Genomic DNA, 16,627 nt, shown 5'->3' on the forward strand with positions numbered 1-16,627 from the left:
TAAAGAACCCGTGAAAGGTGCAGTGCGCCCTTTACATTAGGCGCCCTAGCGAGACCACATCAAAGATGAACGATTTTATTTACTCTTCTATATAGCACAGTTCTGTACAATAAATACATAGTTACTGTTGGTAAAGAACCCGTGAAAGGTACAGTGCTCCCTTTACATAAGGCGCAATACGAAACATCACATTATAGATAAGTGGTTTTAGTTATGCTGTATACCAGCTTTGTATAATAAATTCAAATACTGACTGGTAGTACAGAAACCTATGAAGAATACAAGGCGCCCTTTACATAAGATGCCCTGCGAAATATCACATTATATATATATATATATATATATATATATATATATATATATATATATATATTATTATTATTATTATTATTATTATTATTCTGTATTTCAGTTTTGTATCATAAATTCATACAGTCGTTGTTCGCAGAGAACAGGTAAAGAGTATAATCACTTATAAAAATATTATAAAGTGATGTAGCTATAAAACGAGACAATGTAATACATCAAGAATAGTTCGGATAGTTAAACGTACGATGCATTTATGTAATACTACACTGACACTAGTCTCTAATTTACGATATTTACGGCATCGAAGCTTTCACAGTCTTAATATGCATCTATATATCCGAGCATATCGATTGTTCCTGCGGGTTTTAAATCAGTGTTCGGATTATCAGTACCTATTGTATTTCTAAAATATAGCTATATTAATTTCCGTGAAATGTGATCTTCCTGTCACCACGGCATGGCACGTCCTCAGGTTGTGGGTCGAGAAGACCTCTAGATATAGAGGTTAGCTGCGAATATACTGAATAAGCAGTCGCGGACAGACGACAAGGAATGATCCTCCAGCTTGCGGATTTGGTGTGGGGCTAACAATCTCATCCTATAAAAAGAAAAAAAGTATTGTTCAGAGAATCATCGGATCAGAGCTGATAACTTGGCACGAACTCAGCAAAGAAAAATAGAGATGAGATTTGAAACATCGCATATAAGAAGTCTCTATAGGGCAGGCGCGTTAAAATTTGTAACAAATCTGTTCGTTCAGAAATGAAGGATGGACCTAGTGGGACCTTAAAGCCACCAGGCGTGTATCGTATACCCTGTGAATGCGGAAAGGCTTATATAGGACAAACAGGACGCACCATTGAGCAACGTTGCAGAGAACATGAAAATTACATTAGACTATTCCATCGAGAAAAATCAGGTTTAGCTGAACACAGTTTAACAGAAGGCCATAAAGTTTTATTTAAGGACACATCCATCATTACCAAGAGCACCAATTACTGGACCACGATAGTAGCCTAATCTCTTGCCATAGTTCATGAACCGAACAACGTTAATAGAGACACTGGATTTCAACTCAGCTCCCTGTGGAACCCGGTCATCAGTACCACAGCAAAGAAAACGACACACAAACATCCAGATAACTCTCAGCCAATCAGTACCACGGACTACGGAACATAGCCACCCAATCACAGCTCCAGTTTTCAGATTGAATCAGCCAATCAGGAACCAGCATTTTCAGCCAATCAGGAACCAGCATTTTCAGCCAATCAGGAACCAGCATTTTTGCCAGCCCAGAGTATATATTACTTATATCCGCTGATCTCTACATGTGACACACCGGCCGGAGTGGTTAAGATCATACGTTTCCCTGGCCCTCTAGAGCTCCTGAGCATAGAGTAAGGACTTTAGATTGTACAGGCTTTGCCGACAGCCGGGGAACGATTGGCCTTAATCAATCCCAACGGGACTGTTGTGATAGGGACAATAATTCATTTACATTTACACCTTTTCATACGATACAACACAGCGACCTGGCTACCCTGCGGTGTTAACTAAAGGTTTGCTATTACACCAACACCCTTAATACACAATCACACACTACACGTTCTACATATTCCCACTTGGCCCTTTTTAGTCCCAGAGTCCTACTTTTCTCTTTCGGCCCTTTTTAGTCCCATTCTCTAACCCACCCTAGCTATTCTTACACCTACTAATCTGTGGTGTTCCTTTAGTATATCAGCCAGAAAACATCATCATGAAGACCACAGGAAGGAAACCCAAGGACTACACCGCTCCCCGGAAACCTGTGCAAACTCCATCTCAGAAGAAAGAAGCAGAAACAGAACAGGCTACCACCACTCGCCAACTACGAAGTGATTCTCTACGTAACCGTGACTACATCTGGGGTTCATCAGAGGAAACTCCACAAATTTCAGCCATGCACTCATCATCCTCGCCATTTCTATCCAGAGATAGCCCATTCAAGGAATCCGACTTTCCGGACACCATCACTAAAACAAGAAGTGAAAACTATCAAGACAACTACAGTCGCACCAGCAGTTGCACCAGCTCTTCTGATCCTGACTTTCCTCCACCAAGACCCTTACATCAGGGCGACTTCAGCAAACACGCTACATTTGAGACAGGAAGCATCAATTCACAAGAAGCCGAAGATGATGATAGCAACTCCATTGATACCCATCAAGAGGACACTGAAGAGGTGCCTGCTGTAACCAAAAAGAGTCAAACAGCGCCATCTACAGTTCAACCCACTAATGCATCCACCATCCAAGGATCAGACGATCTATGTGTAACCATTAGTAACCTCCGTTCAGAACTACAGGAGAAGAAGACACTGAATAAAAGAATCACCAAGAGACAGCCAAATATCAAATACACCATATATTATGTTAAAAATATTAGTGGTATCCGCATCAAGTTCAACACCATGGATGAGAAACGACGATTCCTGGAACTTCACCCACCTTCTGAGTTCTCTTACGACAAGACATGGCACTCCAATGAAGGATGCAAACGAAATACTCAACCACCAAAAGCTACGTTCACCTGCGTCATCACTGGTGTTGACCTCAATTATTCTCTGGATGAAATAAGGGACGAACTTAAACAACAATCCATCGACTTTTATAACATCATTAGAATTAAATCTGATAGAGGACCACTACCACTCCTAAGACTTTTCTCTTATAGCCCAGAACAAATAAGTAACTTAATCACAAATGGAATAGTCATCGACAACTACTACCATCGGGTGGAAGCTTCCAAGAGTCAAGGTAGACCACTCCCTTGCTCTAAATGTTTCCAGTATGGACATCTTGCAGCAACCTGCACTGCCATGCAACACTGTTATAAATGTGGAGTACACCGCACCTCTAACCATAAATGCCGCATCACTGATAACACACCATTCTGTGCCACCTGCAAAATAAACGGCCACAAAACTGGAGGTAATAATTGTCCGAAACGACCCACTACAGCCAGCAATGAAGACTCCACCATACCACTCAAGATATATCCTATCAACAAACCGAAGGTTGCAACACAGAAGACTTCCGAAGAAACTCCCTCATCTAACGAACAGCCACCATTACATGAAGAAACTTCAGCTAACCAACAAACAACTTCTCTTCCGGCTCCTCCAATTAACGAAGCTATTAAAGCAGCAATTGAAGAAATAACACACAACATTATTCAATGGGTCACCGCCGTACTAACTCCTGCAACAAAACCATCCGAGACTCAGTCGTTGCATAGCTCCATTAAAAAAGCCACTGCTGCTATCTTCAATGAGAAAATTAACATCTTAAACTCCACACAAGGATATGCCTATATAAACATACCCAAACAATACTCAAGAAAACAAGATGTGTAAGACAGGGCTTCGTGTGGGAAAGGTTGCATCTACATCTACTACAACTAAAATTCTATATTTAATATACAAGGACTACGCAGTAAAATGGCAGAACTCCTTACATACCTCGAAGACAACTCCATAGACATCGCCATCATCAACGAGACTCATTTCACAAAATTCTTCAGAACCACATCACAAGGCTACCATATTATCAGACATGACCGGATAACAGCATCAGGAGGCACGGCAATCCTACTTCGAAAAGGCATAAAATATTCGACCACCTCCATTCCTACAAACCTCTATGATCAAACAACCACACCTCTACTCATCAAAGTCGAACTTCAATCCTTCATCCACATAGCTACGTTTTATAACAATCCTAGTACTGACATCGCAAACTCCTTTCCATTATTAGATCACCTTGCAACCTTCCCAAACCTTCTCCTTGCCCTTGACATGAACTCACAACATGAGTTATTAGGCGATCCCACTACAAATAACAATGGCAAGAAATTATTACAATATATAATAGATAGCTCGCTAATCCAGCTGAAAATTCCTGGACCAACACGTCTCGCACAACGGCCTGAGGAAATGGATACCAAACCTGACAAAATTCTTTGCACCACTGGATTGTTGAAGTTCAAACCCGACATTCATACTGAACAAGATCTTCCACCAGACCACCTGGCTACGCACCTCACCTTACAAAATCCAAAATCTCCAGTTGAATATCACACAGTTAAGGACTTCAAAAATGCAGACTGGGACAGCTATAAAGCAAGCCTAGAAGAAAACTTACAGAAGATCAACATCACCCATACGCCACAATCCGTTGAGGATGCTGCAACCGAAATAGCTAACATCATTCAAGATGCAGACAAATCATTCATACCTACTATTAAGATCATCCCAGGAATGGATCGCCTGCCATCAGAAATAGTCAATAACATTCGTCATAAACGCTATCTCCAAAAAATGTATAATAAACATCGCTCACCAGTTACCAAAATGGAACTTAACAATATTAACCACATCATCAAGACCATGATCAAAGCACACAGGGAAGAAAAATTTCACACATTTTGCTTGAAACTCAACGCACTACAAAAGGATGACAACTCCAAATTTTGGCAAGAAATTAGAAAACTTCATAAAACCACAACCAAATTGCAACTGCCAGATACTATTGATAGTATCCACCTACCCACAGACCGAGAAAAACTTCACCATTTAGCTGACGTCTTCACAGCCAAGTTCCAAGATCCACCAGCAAACACACCAGAACAGCACCAAATTGAAGAAATTGCACTCACAATCAAGACAATAATAGCCAACTTCGAAGACCTCACAGACGCAGATCTAGCTGATCAACATCCACCATCTATTACAGCACTCCTGGAACCTATCCATTAACTAGAAATCGATGATGCTATAAAAAGAAGGAAGAACTCCGCGCCAGGCCCGGATAAGATAACCACTCAGCATTTGAAAGCTGCTCCACCAATACTTCATACGAAACTTGCAGAACTGTATACAGCCAGTCTCTACATTGGGTATGTTCCAACAGTTTGGAAAACATCTCACACCATTCTTCTTCATAAACCAGGTAAACCAGCAAACCTATCAAGTAATCTCCGACCTATAGCACTAACAAACATTTTCTCCAAACTCATGGAGAAAATTTTGGTTATCAGACTGCACCAATATCTCCTTGACATCAATCTACTCATTCCACAGCAAGCGGATTTCGACCTCAGCACAGCACCATCGACCAACTAGTAAGAATTTGCCACGACATTCAAAAAGCTTTTGCAAAAGGACACAACACAGGTGCTGCATTCCTGGATCTCACAGGCGCGTTTGATTCAGTATGGCATGATGGTCTCTTATGCAAGCTCACCAACTATAATATGCCCACAACAATCATACGATGGATCCATAATTTCCTCACAGGAAGAACTACCAAGATCAAGATAAATAATCAATACTCCAATGATATTGACATCCAACGAGGCGTACCACAAGGCTCAACCATAGCACCTTTAATATACCTACTATATGTCAATGACACTCCCGCTAATCACAAATTCAAAACACAACTTGGTTTATTTGCTGACGACACAGCCTATTGGACTTCCACCCAGCTTACGCACAATATACTTAACCGACTACATAAACAAATTGCAGAATTTGCGCTCTGGTGTCAAAAATGGAAATTGCAGCTTAATCCTAAAAAGACGCAACTGATCCTATTTATCCCACCACGCAGACGCCGACATTCCATAAAGGACACCTGTAACAATATCACCATCCAAAATCAAAAGATTGCTGTGACCACTACAGCGAAATATTTAGGAGTGTTACTCGATAAGAGACTCAATCTCAATGCCCATATTCAAGATTGCAGAAGACGTGCTATTCGCACCATCATAGCGCTTAGCGGTATATTTATGAACCCCTCATTGAGTATCAAAAACAAAACATATCTGTACAAAATGGCAATTCGCCCTATACTCCTTTATGGTCATCCACTATTCAATAGATACAACATCGCAGACATCTCTCGCGCAGAGCGCTATTGGCTACGGAGAATAACGAAAAACTACCAAGACGACATTAGACCATACTACGACCGATTCAAGCTACAACCCATTAAAGATGTGATCATAAAACTAAACAGAAGATACAGAGAAAGAATCCTAGACAAAAGGTTTTTCAACGAAAACTTCACTCACGAAGATAGAACACCCACAGACCCCCCTTTAACCACTTTGCATTCCCTCCTTGCAATGTAAAAAAAAAAAAAAAAAAAAAAAGCTAACAATCCACTTAAAATCCCTACCTAAGCACGTTCCCCACCCTAAAATCAACCCTACTACCAAACATTAAGCACCAATACAAAAATTCTAAGACCTCAATAACAACAGCTAAAACCACACACAAACAACGACAAACATATTCAAACTTGAGCCACAACAGAGCCACGGACCAAGCAAAATACCATCATTTCGGCAACACACAATTTCGGCATTACACACTAATACACACTAAAAACACTATCACCATCACAGCGACTTGTTGGGAAACCCATGCCATTCAATCCTTCATTGCTCTGGGCAAAATAGCATCCTGCTAGAAGCCCATCTCTGCCTACCGCAGAGTAAAGTTATTAATTCGTTTCGTTTCGTTTCGATCTCTACATAATTGCCCTGATGATGAGAACGATGACAGCTCTCGAAACGTTGGCCTATCCACCAGTTTTCACCTGGCTGATTGCCCGAGAAGAACTTTATCAGATTTAATAATTATTGAGGCATTTCTCTTCTGTCAAGATCTAATAAATTCTCTTAAACATTCTATTAGCAAGATTAACCCCATACGCAGATGAAATTATTGGAGATTATCAGAGCGGATGTAGGTAAAATCGATCGACTATCGACCAGATATTTACCATTCGATTAATACTTGAAACGAAATGAGAATACAATATCCTGGCACATCAATTAGCCTATTGACTTTAGACTAGGGTAGGAGGGAAACATTGTACAACATGCTTACAGAATTTGCAAAACCGAAAAAGGTAGATTAATTAAGATATGTTTAAATGAATCCCAAAGTAAGGTTCGAGTAGAGAAATTCTTGTCACGATCTTTCACGTTGAGAATGGCCTGAAACAAGGAAATGCGTTATCGCCATTATTATTTAACTTTGCTCTGGAGAACACTATAAGGAAAATCAAAGACAGTAATTAGGTATTAGAGCTAAATTGTATTTGCCAGGTTATGGCGTATGCTGATGATGTAAATTTAATAGAGAATGATAGAACAATAGAAAGGAATGCAGAAATCTTAATTAACGCTTGCAGGGATATAGCCTTAAAAGTAAATGCAGAGAAAACTAAATAAATGGAAATTTGTTGAGATCGTAATACTCACAAGTAAACCTTACGTTTGGGTGAATCGAGTAGCTGACTGAGACACATATGAGAAAGTAGTACTAAATGTGGTCAGTATTTCAGTCAAGTTTTAGGTGCGAAGCTCCAGGGGTTTAGGAGATACAGCTACCAGAACATCACATGGAAGTACAGAATAGTCTTCATACAGTTGGAGGTAAAAGCTCTGTAAGACCTCTTGTAACGACAAAAGATGAATAACAAATATATGGGTACATATTAGGACTAGGAGGAAGTCATATAGTAAGGATATACCTGACGGCGGCCATCTTGAAATCCGCCATTTTGAATTAAATTTAAGTTTTTAAAATAGGAATAGGGTCATGTGATACATGATTTAAGGCGCAAATTTAATCAGAAGAACAATGGTGACTTTAATTTTGATTTACGCGTAATTGGTAAAAAGTTACAGGGAAATTAAATATTGTTGCTGCATATGTATTAGTCCTTTACCCCACCTTGTAAATTTTGTGTTAATGATAATAATTAAATAAAAAGCAGATGGATAAATATTAGGTCTATGGTAAGAGTTGCCTTGATGGCGGCCATGTTCAAATCCGCCATTTTGAATCAGAAAAATTTTTTAAACAAAACGCATAACAGTGACACCTTATTAATAGCAAATTTTACCACAACTCCAACGGTATATCCATTTTTGCTTTATCATTAACCAGCACAAAATTAAATGGATCGCTCCTTACGACTACTGCTTTGACTGAATTGTTAACGACAAATGTGTCAAGTGTAACTCGATTGCCTTTGTCAGGTGTGCTCACTGTGAGCAGAGCATTTGTGCAAGTCATGCACTCTTTTCTGAACTACATATTGATTGTACTAATTGAGGACTTTTCTGGAAGAAAGACCCAAGTTCAATTATGACTCAATTCCACTTTGGTCATTTTCCTTAAATTAGCAACTTGTGTATGCGATAACAAATGCTGGTTAATGATAAAGCAAAAATGGTTATACCGTTGGATTTATGGTAAAATTTGCTATTAATAAGGTGTCACTGTTATGCGTTTTGTTTAAAACTTTTGTCTGATTCAAAATGGCTGATTTGAACATGACCGCCATCAAGGCAACTCTTACCATAGACCTAATATTTATCCATCTGCTTTTTATTTAATTATTATCATTAACACAAAATTTACAAGGTGGGGTAAAGGACTAATACATATGCAGCAACAATATTTAATTTCCCTGTAACTTTTTACCAATTGCGCGTAAATCAAAATTAAAGTCACCATTGTTCTTCTGATTAAATTTGCGCCTTAAATCATGTATCACATGACCCTATTCCTATTTTAAAAACTTAAACTTAATTCAAAATGGCGGATTTCAAGATGGCCGCCGTCAGGTATACCCTTACTATATGACTTCCTCCTAGTCCTAATATGTACCCATATATTTGTTATTCATCTTTTGTCGTTACAAGAGGTCTTACAGAGCTTTTACCTCCAACTGTATGAAGACTATTCTGTACTTCCATGTGATGTTCTGGTAGCTGTATCTCCTAAACCCCTGGAGCTTCGCACCTAAAACTTGACTGAAATACTGACCACATTTAGTACTACTTTCTCATATGTGTCTCAGTCAGCAACTCGATTCACCCAAACGTAAGGTTTACTTGTCAGTGGTCGAAGTGAGACGGTATGCGGTGGTATGCCATACCGCGTCTGGTTTTTCAGTGATTAGGACATACCGTCTCTGGTTTTTAAATGATTAAAACATACAATCACTGGAAAGTAGATGCTAAACACCTTTAATAAATCCATTTTTACAGACGAATAGCTTTGCACGTAAAAAATCGTATTTCTTATGTATAAATAATTTCTAAGTTGGCAACATCGACATTTTTGTTATCGTTTTCCTACCTTTTGTGTTTAAAATAAGGCGTCTTCGAAGAAATTCACCTAATTTATATTTTGATGTGTCATATTGAATTGTTTCTTTGTTATGTATGTGTGTGTGTATCTTCTTTTAATGCATATAAATGTCGTGTTTTGAGCATGGTTGAATTTAGGGGGTTGTCTGCTGTAGGAGCGGACCTTCCGGGGTTTTGGAATAACTCACAGTCGAGAGGAGACCCGATTTCCTGCAGGAAATTGTTAATAACCTCATTCGATTTTTGAGCATAATTCTCTATAAAATAACATAAAGGGAATATTTTTTTTTATTTTTTCAGAAAGTTGTTGGCGGGGATCAGAGTCTTTCCATATTCCTCCCCACCCCTCGTTACTACATAGAAGCTCTCCAATAGTTTTGAGTCATTATGTAAATAGAAATGCAATTTTTAGGCAACATACCCTCACTGCATTTCAACAGTTAGATAGCCTGTATGTCGAGGCAAAATTGTAATTAAACATACCGCCTCTGCTTTTTTTCCACTTCGAACACTGGTAATACTGCATTTTATGGATGCGTTAAAATATCAAATAATATTTTCTTTCGATAAAGTGGATACTTTCAAATATCTAGGATCATTATTAACAGACCAAAACCATAATCACTAAAAAGTTTGATGTCAACTGGAAGCAGGGATTTCGTGTTATTATTCAGTTAGAAATCTTTTGTTCTCGCTAGTTCTGTTGAGGAATTTGTAGCTCAAAATATAAAGGATAATCATGTCTATGGTGCTGTATGGTTGCGAAACGTGGTCACTGACTCTGAGGGAAAATCGTAGACTGAAAGTATTTGAAAACAAGATTCTTAAACCAATATTCGAACTCCAAGAGGAATGGGAATGGGGAAAGGTGGAAACTTCATAAGGAGGAACTGTACACGGTGTATAATTTTATACCGTTTACCAAACATTGTTAGGGTCATCAAGTCTAGAAGGCTCAAATGGGCAGGTTATGTAGCCAGAATGGAAGAAATTAGAAATGATTTCAAAGTTGTAACTGGAAATCCAAATAGGAAAACGACCGTTAAAAGGACCGAGACGCAGATGGGAGGACAGTATTAAAATGGTTCTCGCAGAAATTGAAATATAAAGTAGAAACTGGGTCCAGTTGGCTAAGGTCAGAAATCAATTGAGAGCTTTTGTAAACGCGGCACTAAACCTCCTGCGTCCATAGGCCATAGAGCTATATTAAGTCATTGGTACATTTAGCTTCTTTTTATTTGACAGAAATGTTATTACAGGAACTAGTTTCTGTAAGTTTTTCTCTAGTAAAGAGGATTTCGATTCGAGGTTAGCTTTTTACGTTATAACACTAAAACAAATTTGGTGGTGATTTTGGTATAAAATGGCACCCATACTTTCTTTCAAATTGTCTCTCTAACTCTCTCTCTCTTTATATATATATATATATATATATATATATATATATATATATATATATATATATATATATATATATATATATATATATATATGTTACCGTCAGAACCCGAAATTAGGTAAAACTAGAATTTCCTAGTTAAAACTAGTTTTCTCAAAGCCGTTTCGAAAGAACTAGTATTAACTAGTCAATACTAGAATTTACTATGTTAGTTAGGTAATTCTGGAATTAACGGAAAAGACTATATAATGTGAATCATATACAGTTTTTACTAGTTAAAACTAGTTCTGACCAAAATGGATAAGTTAACAGTGTTTCTGCAAGTTCGGACTTGCTCCTACTGGGAAAGTATTGTTTTGTTTTCTCTCAGTCTGTTCGGAGCCTTTGTAAAGTGTGCAGGTGCTTCTCTCTTGTCGTGGCTACGCGTGTGTTAGTGTTTCGGGAAGTGTGAGGTGATTATTAGTTGTAATGAGTCAGTCCGATAACGAAACAATTTTGAAGGAAAGATTCTTCAAAGAAATTATTCGTTTGGAAAATGAAAAAGACAGTCACTATAATGCAATGACCAAGGACGTTTACAGTAAACTTTTAACTGAAGTTGAAGAGGCAAAATCTGCTGCAAAGAAAACACCTTTACAGTACAGACGTTTGAAACGGTTTAATGTTTTGGAAATTGGTGAAACAAAAAAACTGGCGTCGAATAGTGAGACTGTGAAGTACTACTTACCTGCCGAGGAGATCTTTGATGTTATTGAAGCATCACATGTTGCTGTGGGACACGGAGGTCGAGATAGAATGAAAGCTGAAACTTTTAGGAAATATGCCAACGTTACGACACAAATGATAAATATTTTTCTGTCAATGTGTGAAACATGTCAACGGAAGAAAAGTATGAAAAAGAAGGGCTTTGTTTCTAAGCCAATAATTCACACAGAAATGAACAGCCGATGTCAAGTGGACCTGATAGACATGCAAGCACACCCTGATCGTAAGTTCAAGTTTATCATGGTATACGAGGATCATTTGATGAAGTTTGTCTTACTGCGAGCGCTGCAAACCAAAAGAGCTGAAGAAGTAGCCTACCAACTGACAAACATATTTTTGACATTTGGTGCCCCCTGCATTTTACATTCTGATAATGGCAGAGAGTTTGTTAATTTTGTCATCAAGGAACTAACGACACTCTGGCCTGAGTTAAAGTTAGTCAACGGAAAGCCCAGGCACAGCCAAAGCCAAGGGTCAGTAGAACGGGCAAATCAAGATATAGAAAATATGCTTGCCTCGTGGATGCATGATAATAAAACAACAAACTGGTCAAATGGTCTCCGCTTTGTTCAGTTTATGAAAAATCGAGCTTATCATTCCGGAATAAAACAGACTCCATACCGTGCGGTGTTCGGCATTGAGCCAAGAGTAGGACTTACGACTTCAGCACTGTCATCAGATGTTCTCCAAAACATAAACGATGAGGACGACTTCGTGAGTATTATTGAGGACATGAATGAGCGCCTTAGTGAACATGAAACATTTGATGAAGGAGAAAATGAGGCTGATCCTAGTGCGGTAGATATCACATCATCCAGGAAAGAAGCACGTGAAAATTTGTCAAAGCAGGCCAAGAAAATGAAACGTATCTCTGATGCCACCCATCCACCTGTTGAAGTGGGAGATAATGTCATAATACCAATCCCGGAATTGGACAGAGCAAAGGCGGATTTTCGGAATGTCATTGGAGTTGTTCTAGAAAAAAATGAAGATCTGCACAAGAGTGGAACCAAGGATGGAAAGCTGGATAAATTATATTGCAGGTAAGTTTTCTGTCTTTTATGTGCTCCTTATTGATATAATTTGTATTAACGTCCTAAACAAGCTAAGGAGCTTCTAACGACGGGACCTACAGGTTAAAGTGGGACCCGAACCATTGCTCGGGTTTGTATCCAAGGCGGAGGGCTCCCAGCGGGATTTAGAGCCCGCGACCACGCCCGCAGAAGGCCTTAAGCATTTTCATTTAAGGCCTTTAAGCATCTCTGGTACACGCCGGGATGGGGTACGAGATAGCATATGGGAAGGAAGTTGGTTAAGGCCTAGTTTTATAGGTACTATCACATTCTTTGATTGGTATGAGAGGGATAAAAGCTGGAAATCCTCAGTCAGGATGGTAGGCCGCTGGACGCGGACTTGCGACCTTCCGAATGCGAAGCCAGCACTTTACCAACTGATCTATGGCCGCTCGGTAATTAAGAACTATATTGTATATGTTAACGCTGTTGACTAAGCTTCCCACCACTTTCTTTTCTTTTCTTTCTTTCTTTTTCTAAGATTGTGGGAAGTTGTAGGTCACTATCACAATTTTGGATAGCAAGCAAGATAGAATTTAATAAGTCTGTGATCTGAAAGGATTATTCCTGTAAACAACTTATTTTTTTGTTTAGATTTTTGAGTAGTCAGCGTGTGACATTATTATTCACAGCTATTCAAATTTCTATACAGAAAGTAAATTGTTTACAGCGCTAATCCTTTTAGATCATAGAATTACTTAAATTCTGTCTTGCTTGCTTTCCAAAATGGTGATAGTGACCTACAACTTCTCACAATCTTCAAAAAAAGGAAAAATTAATGGGGAGGAGCTTGGTCAACACCCTTAACCATAGATGTTAGTGTTTTATACGTGTCTGTAATATTATTATTAACCGAAATAATGATGGATTCTTCACATCATTTTATGTCAAAATAATTTTCTGTTATAATGTCCATTATGTTTTTTCGGAACTGATTTAATAATGTGTAATCCATCTGTTGTTGTCTGCTGTGTACTAACCAGTAGATTGATAACATGTCACGAACTTGATCCCGGTAAAAGACTGTTGTTTAGCTTGTGAAACCGGTACTCGTGAAATGTGCTTTAGTGCATTGGCGTTTTGTAGAAAATACGCAGATTAACTACCGGTGTTTCTCTGAAATACTAATTATGACGAGTGTGGAAATTGTGCGTTAAAATACATTATTATTTTGTTTTGAAAAGTCATTATTATTTTTTATATAAGTGATTCAGGATTCCCACACCATATGATTAAACAAAATGTGTCTGTTGTAGGTCTGAATTCGACATTTGCCACGAGCAGTTCCTGACACCAGTCGAAGTACCAGATACTGAAATTTCGTTGAGAACTGCAGCAGGAAAGCAGCATTAACCCCACAAGGGTTCACACGTTGTGTGTGCAAGAAAGCATGTATTTCGAAAAGATGCTTGTGCAAGAATAAAGGTTTTCTCTGCAACTCAAAATGCCATGATAGTTTACCTTGTGGTAACAAATAGAAACATTTCAGATGTTTTAGCAATAAAAACGTTTTTCTTTGTATTTCATAATAAATATACAATATTACGTCAGTAGATTGGCTTTGGCACCACCGAATTGAATAAGTAGTAGTGCAATAGTAGTGTGTATTTTACCTTGTGCTAACATACAAAATCATTTCAGATATTTCTGCAAAACGGAAGTCTTTTCTGTGTATTTCTTAACTAGGAATGCAATGGATATACCCGATTGCAATGAAATGAGCTGAGCGAAGCGTGCTAAGTTTGCTAAGTTTGGTTGAGATCGGCCAAACGGTCTAGGAGGAAGCGTTTTTCGGTGATTATTCCTCGATGGTACATCGGATTTTTGATTTCGACCTATTTTGTCACTCAGCACGACATACTCTATCAGCGTGCTAAGTTTGGTTGAGATCGGCCAAACGGTCTAGGAGGAAGCGTTTTTCGGTGATTATTCCTCGATGGTACATCGGATTTTTGATTTCGACCTATGTTGTCACTCAGCACGACATACTCTATCAGCGTGCTAAATTTGGTTGAGATCGGCCAAACGGTCTAGGAGGAGTTCGCGGACAACCAAACGGCTATGATATTGTGAGTGCCATAATACTTTTTAGAAATATATAGAAACATTTATGATGTTTGTGCAAAAGAAAAGTTATTTCTAAGTGTCTTAATAAATACATTTCTTCAGGTTTCACTAGTAATATTGTATTTTAATGAAAATAAATAGTAAACTACGCATTCTTAATAAGCGTTGTCAATTTTACAATTCACTAGTTAATACTGAGTTAATACGAAAGGCTGACGAAACTAGTTTTAACTAGGGTATTCTGGTTTCAACAGATTTCGGGTTTTGACGGTAACACATTTCAGTTAATACTAGTTTTGACTAGTAATAACACGTTTTAACTAGAAGGAAAAATAGTAAAAACTAGAACTACCTAACTAACATCGTAAATTCTAGTATTGACTAGTTAATACTAGTTCTTTCGAAGCGGCTTTGAGAAAACTAGTTTTAACTAGGAAATTCTAGTTTTACCTAATTTCGGGTTCTGACGGTAACATATATATATATACAGTAGAGCGTCGATTATCCGAACGTCGGTCAACCGAACGACCGCTTAACCGAACTGTGTACTCACTCGCACCTGTTACTCTCCCACCCTACCGTCCACTTTCAGATATCTGTAATGAAAAAAGTGCGTGACTTAGCTGCTCGTAAGCGTGTAGGCTTGCTTAGACAGACCAAAATAAAGGATTTTTTAAACGTTAATTTTGTGTACTGTGTGTATTGTTCATGCAAAATGCGTATGTAATATGTACATATTATTGTTTAATAAACTGCACCACATACTATATATTCCTACTAAAGTTGCCTTTGTACGTTACTTTGTAATACTTAAAGAGATGCCTGTTTTTATGAATAAATTTACTGTACAGTACTTCTTTTTGGCTAATAAACATGTACAGTTCGATTATCCGAACAAAGCAGTTTTCCGAACACCCATGTCCCCCAATAGAGATGCGTTCGAGTCGAGTCGAGACAGAATTTTCCTGACAAAATTCGAGTCGAGACACAGCTCTTCCAATAGAAAAATATATACTTTTCGAGTCGAGACATCACTTTTACAGCACATTTTCGAGTCGAGACAGTCTCAAATCTTGTCTCGTGCGCATCCCTATCCCCCAATTACTTCGGATAATCGACGCTCTACTGTATATATATATATATATATATATATATATATATATATATATATACAGTGGCGGATCCAGGATATGATCAAGGGAGGGGCTAAACCATAGTTTGCCGTTTTATCCAGTGTAAAGCAGGATTGAAGCCCATTTTACCCAGTGTAAACCTGAGCGTCAAGGGGGGGGCTATAGCCCCCCTTGGATCCGCCACTTTGTATATATATAAACCGTATATTCACGTTTGTATGGGCGCCCTTTTAGTAGACTTGTCCACCGCCCTCAGTATCCCAGCATGGCCCTGGCCAACACCCTACCCAGAAATGGCTGTTTCCCAGTGTTGGGTAAGTTACTTGTAAAAATGTAACGCGTTGTAACGCGTTCCTTGCCCCCAAAAGGTAACTATTACTTTATTTCGAAAGTAACGCGTTACTTTTGGGTCCGAAACTTTGAATATGTGAAAAAAATCTTATTACTTCAATTTTCCATACTACTATTACTACCACTATTATTATTATTATTATTATTATTATTATTATTATTATTATTATTATTATTATTATTATTATTATTATTATCGCACGTTTTGAATCGCTTTATGTAGACGCAAGAACAAATTTTTACTTGACAGCTATATGAACATTTCCATATAATGTAACAATGACTAAAATCCCATACTGCGTTACTTGTAG

At 38.2% G+C, this 16,627-nt stretch overlaps 2 protein-coding genes across 2 annotated transcripts in view; both read left to right on the forward strand.

Moving 5' to 3' along the window:
- LOC145667715 (uncharacterized) overlaps positions 1-16,627 on the forward strand; it is a 49,767-nt gene that overhangs the window by 20,052 nt on the left and 13,088 nt on the right. The window lies entirely within an intron of this gene.
- LOC145680369 (KRAB domain-containing protein 2-like) lies at positions 11,396-14,118 on the forward strand. Its single transcript, XM_081750796.1, has 2 exons — positions 11,396-12,735; positions 14,022-14,118. Exons 1-2 carry the CDS (start codon positions 11,396-11,398, stop codon positions 14,116-14,118), a joined length of 1,437 nt encoding a protein of 478 aa, XP_081606922.1.

The sequence above is a fragment of the Thermobia domestica genome, chromosome 1, assembly GCF_964235325.1.
Source record: "Thermobia domestica chromosome 1, izTheDome1.hap1.1, whole genome shotgun sequence".
In the NCBI taxonomy this organism is placed as follows: Eukaryota; Metazoa; Arthropoda; class Insecta; order Zygentoma; family Lepismatidae; genus Thermobia; species Thermobia domestica.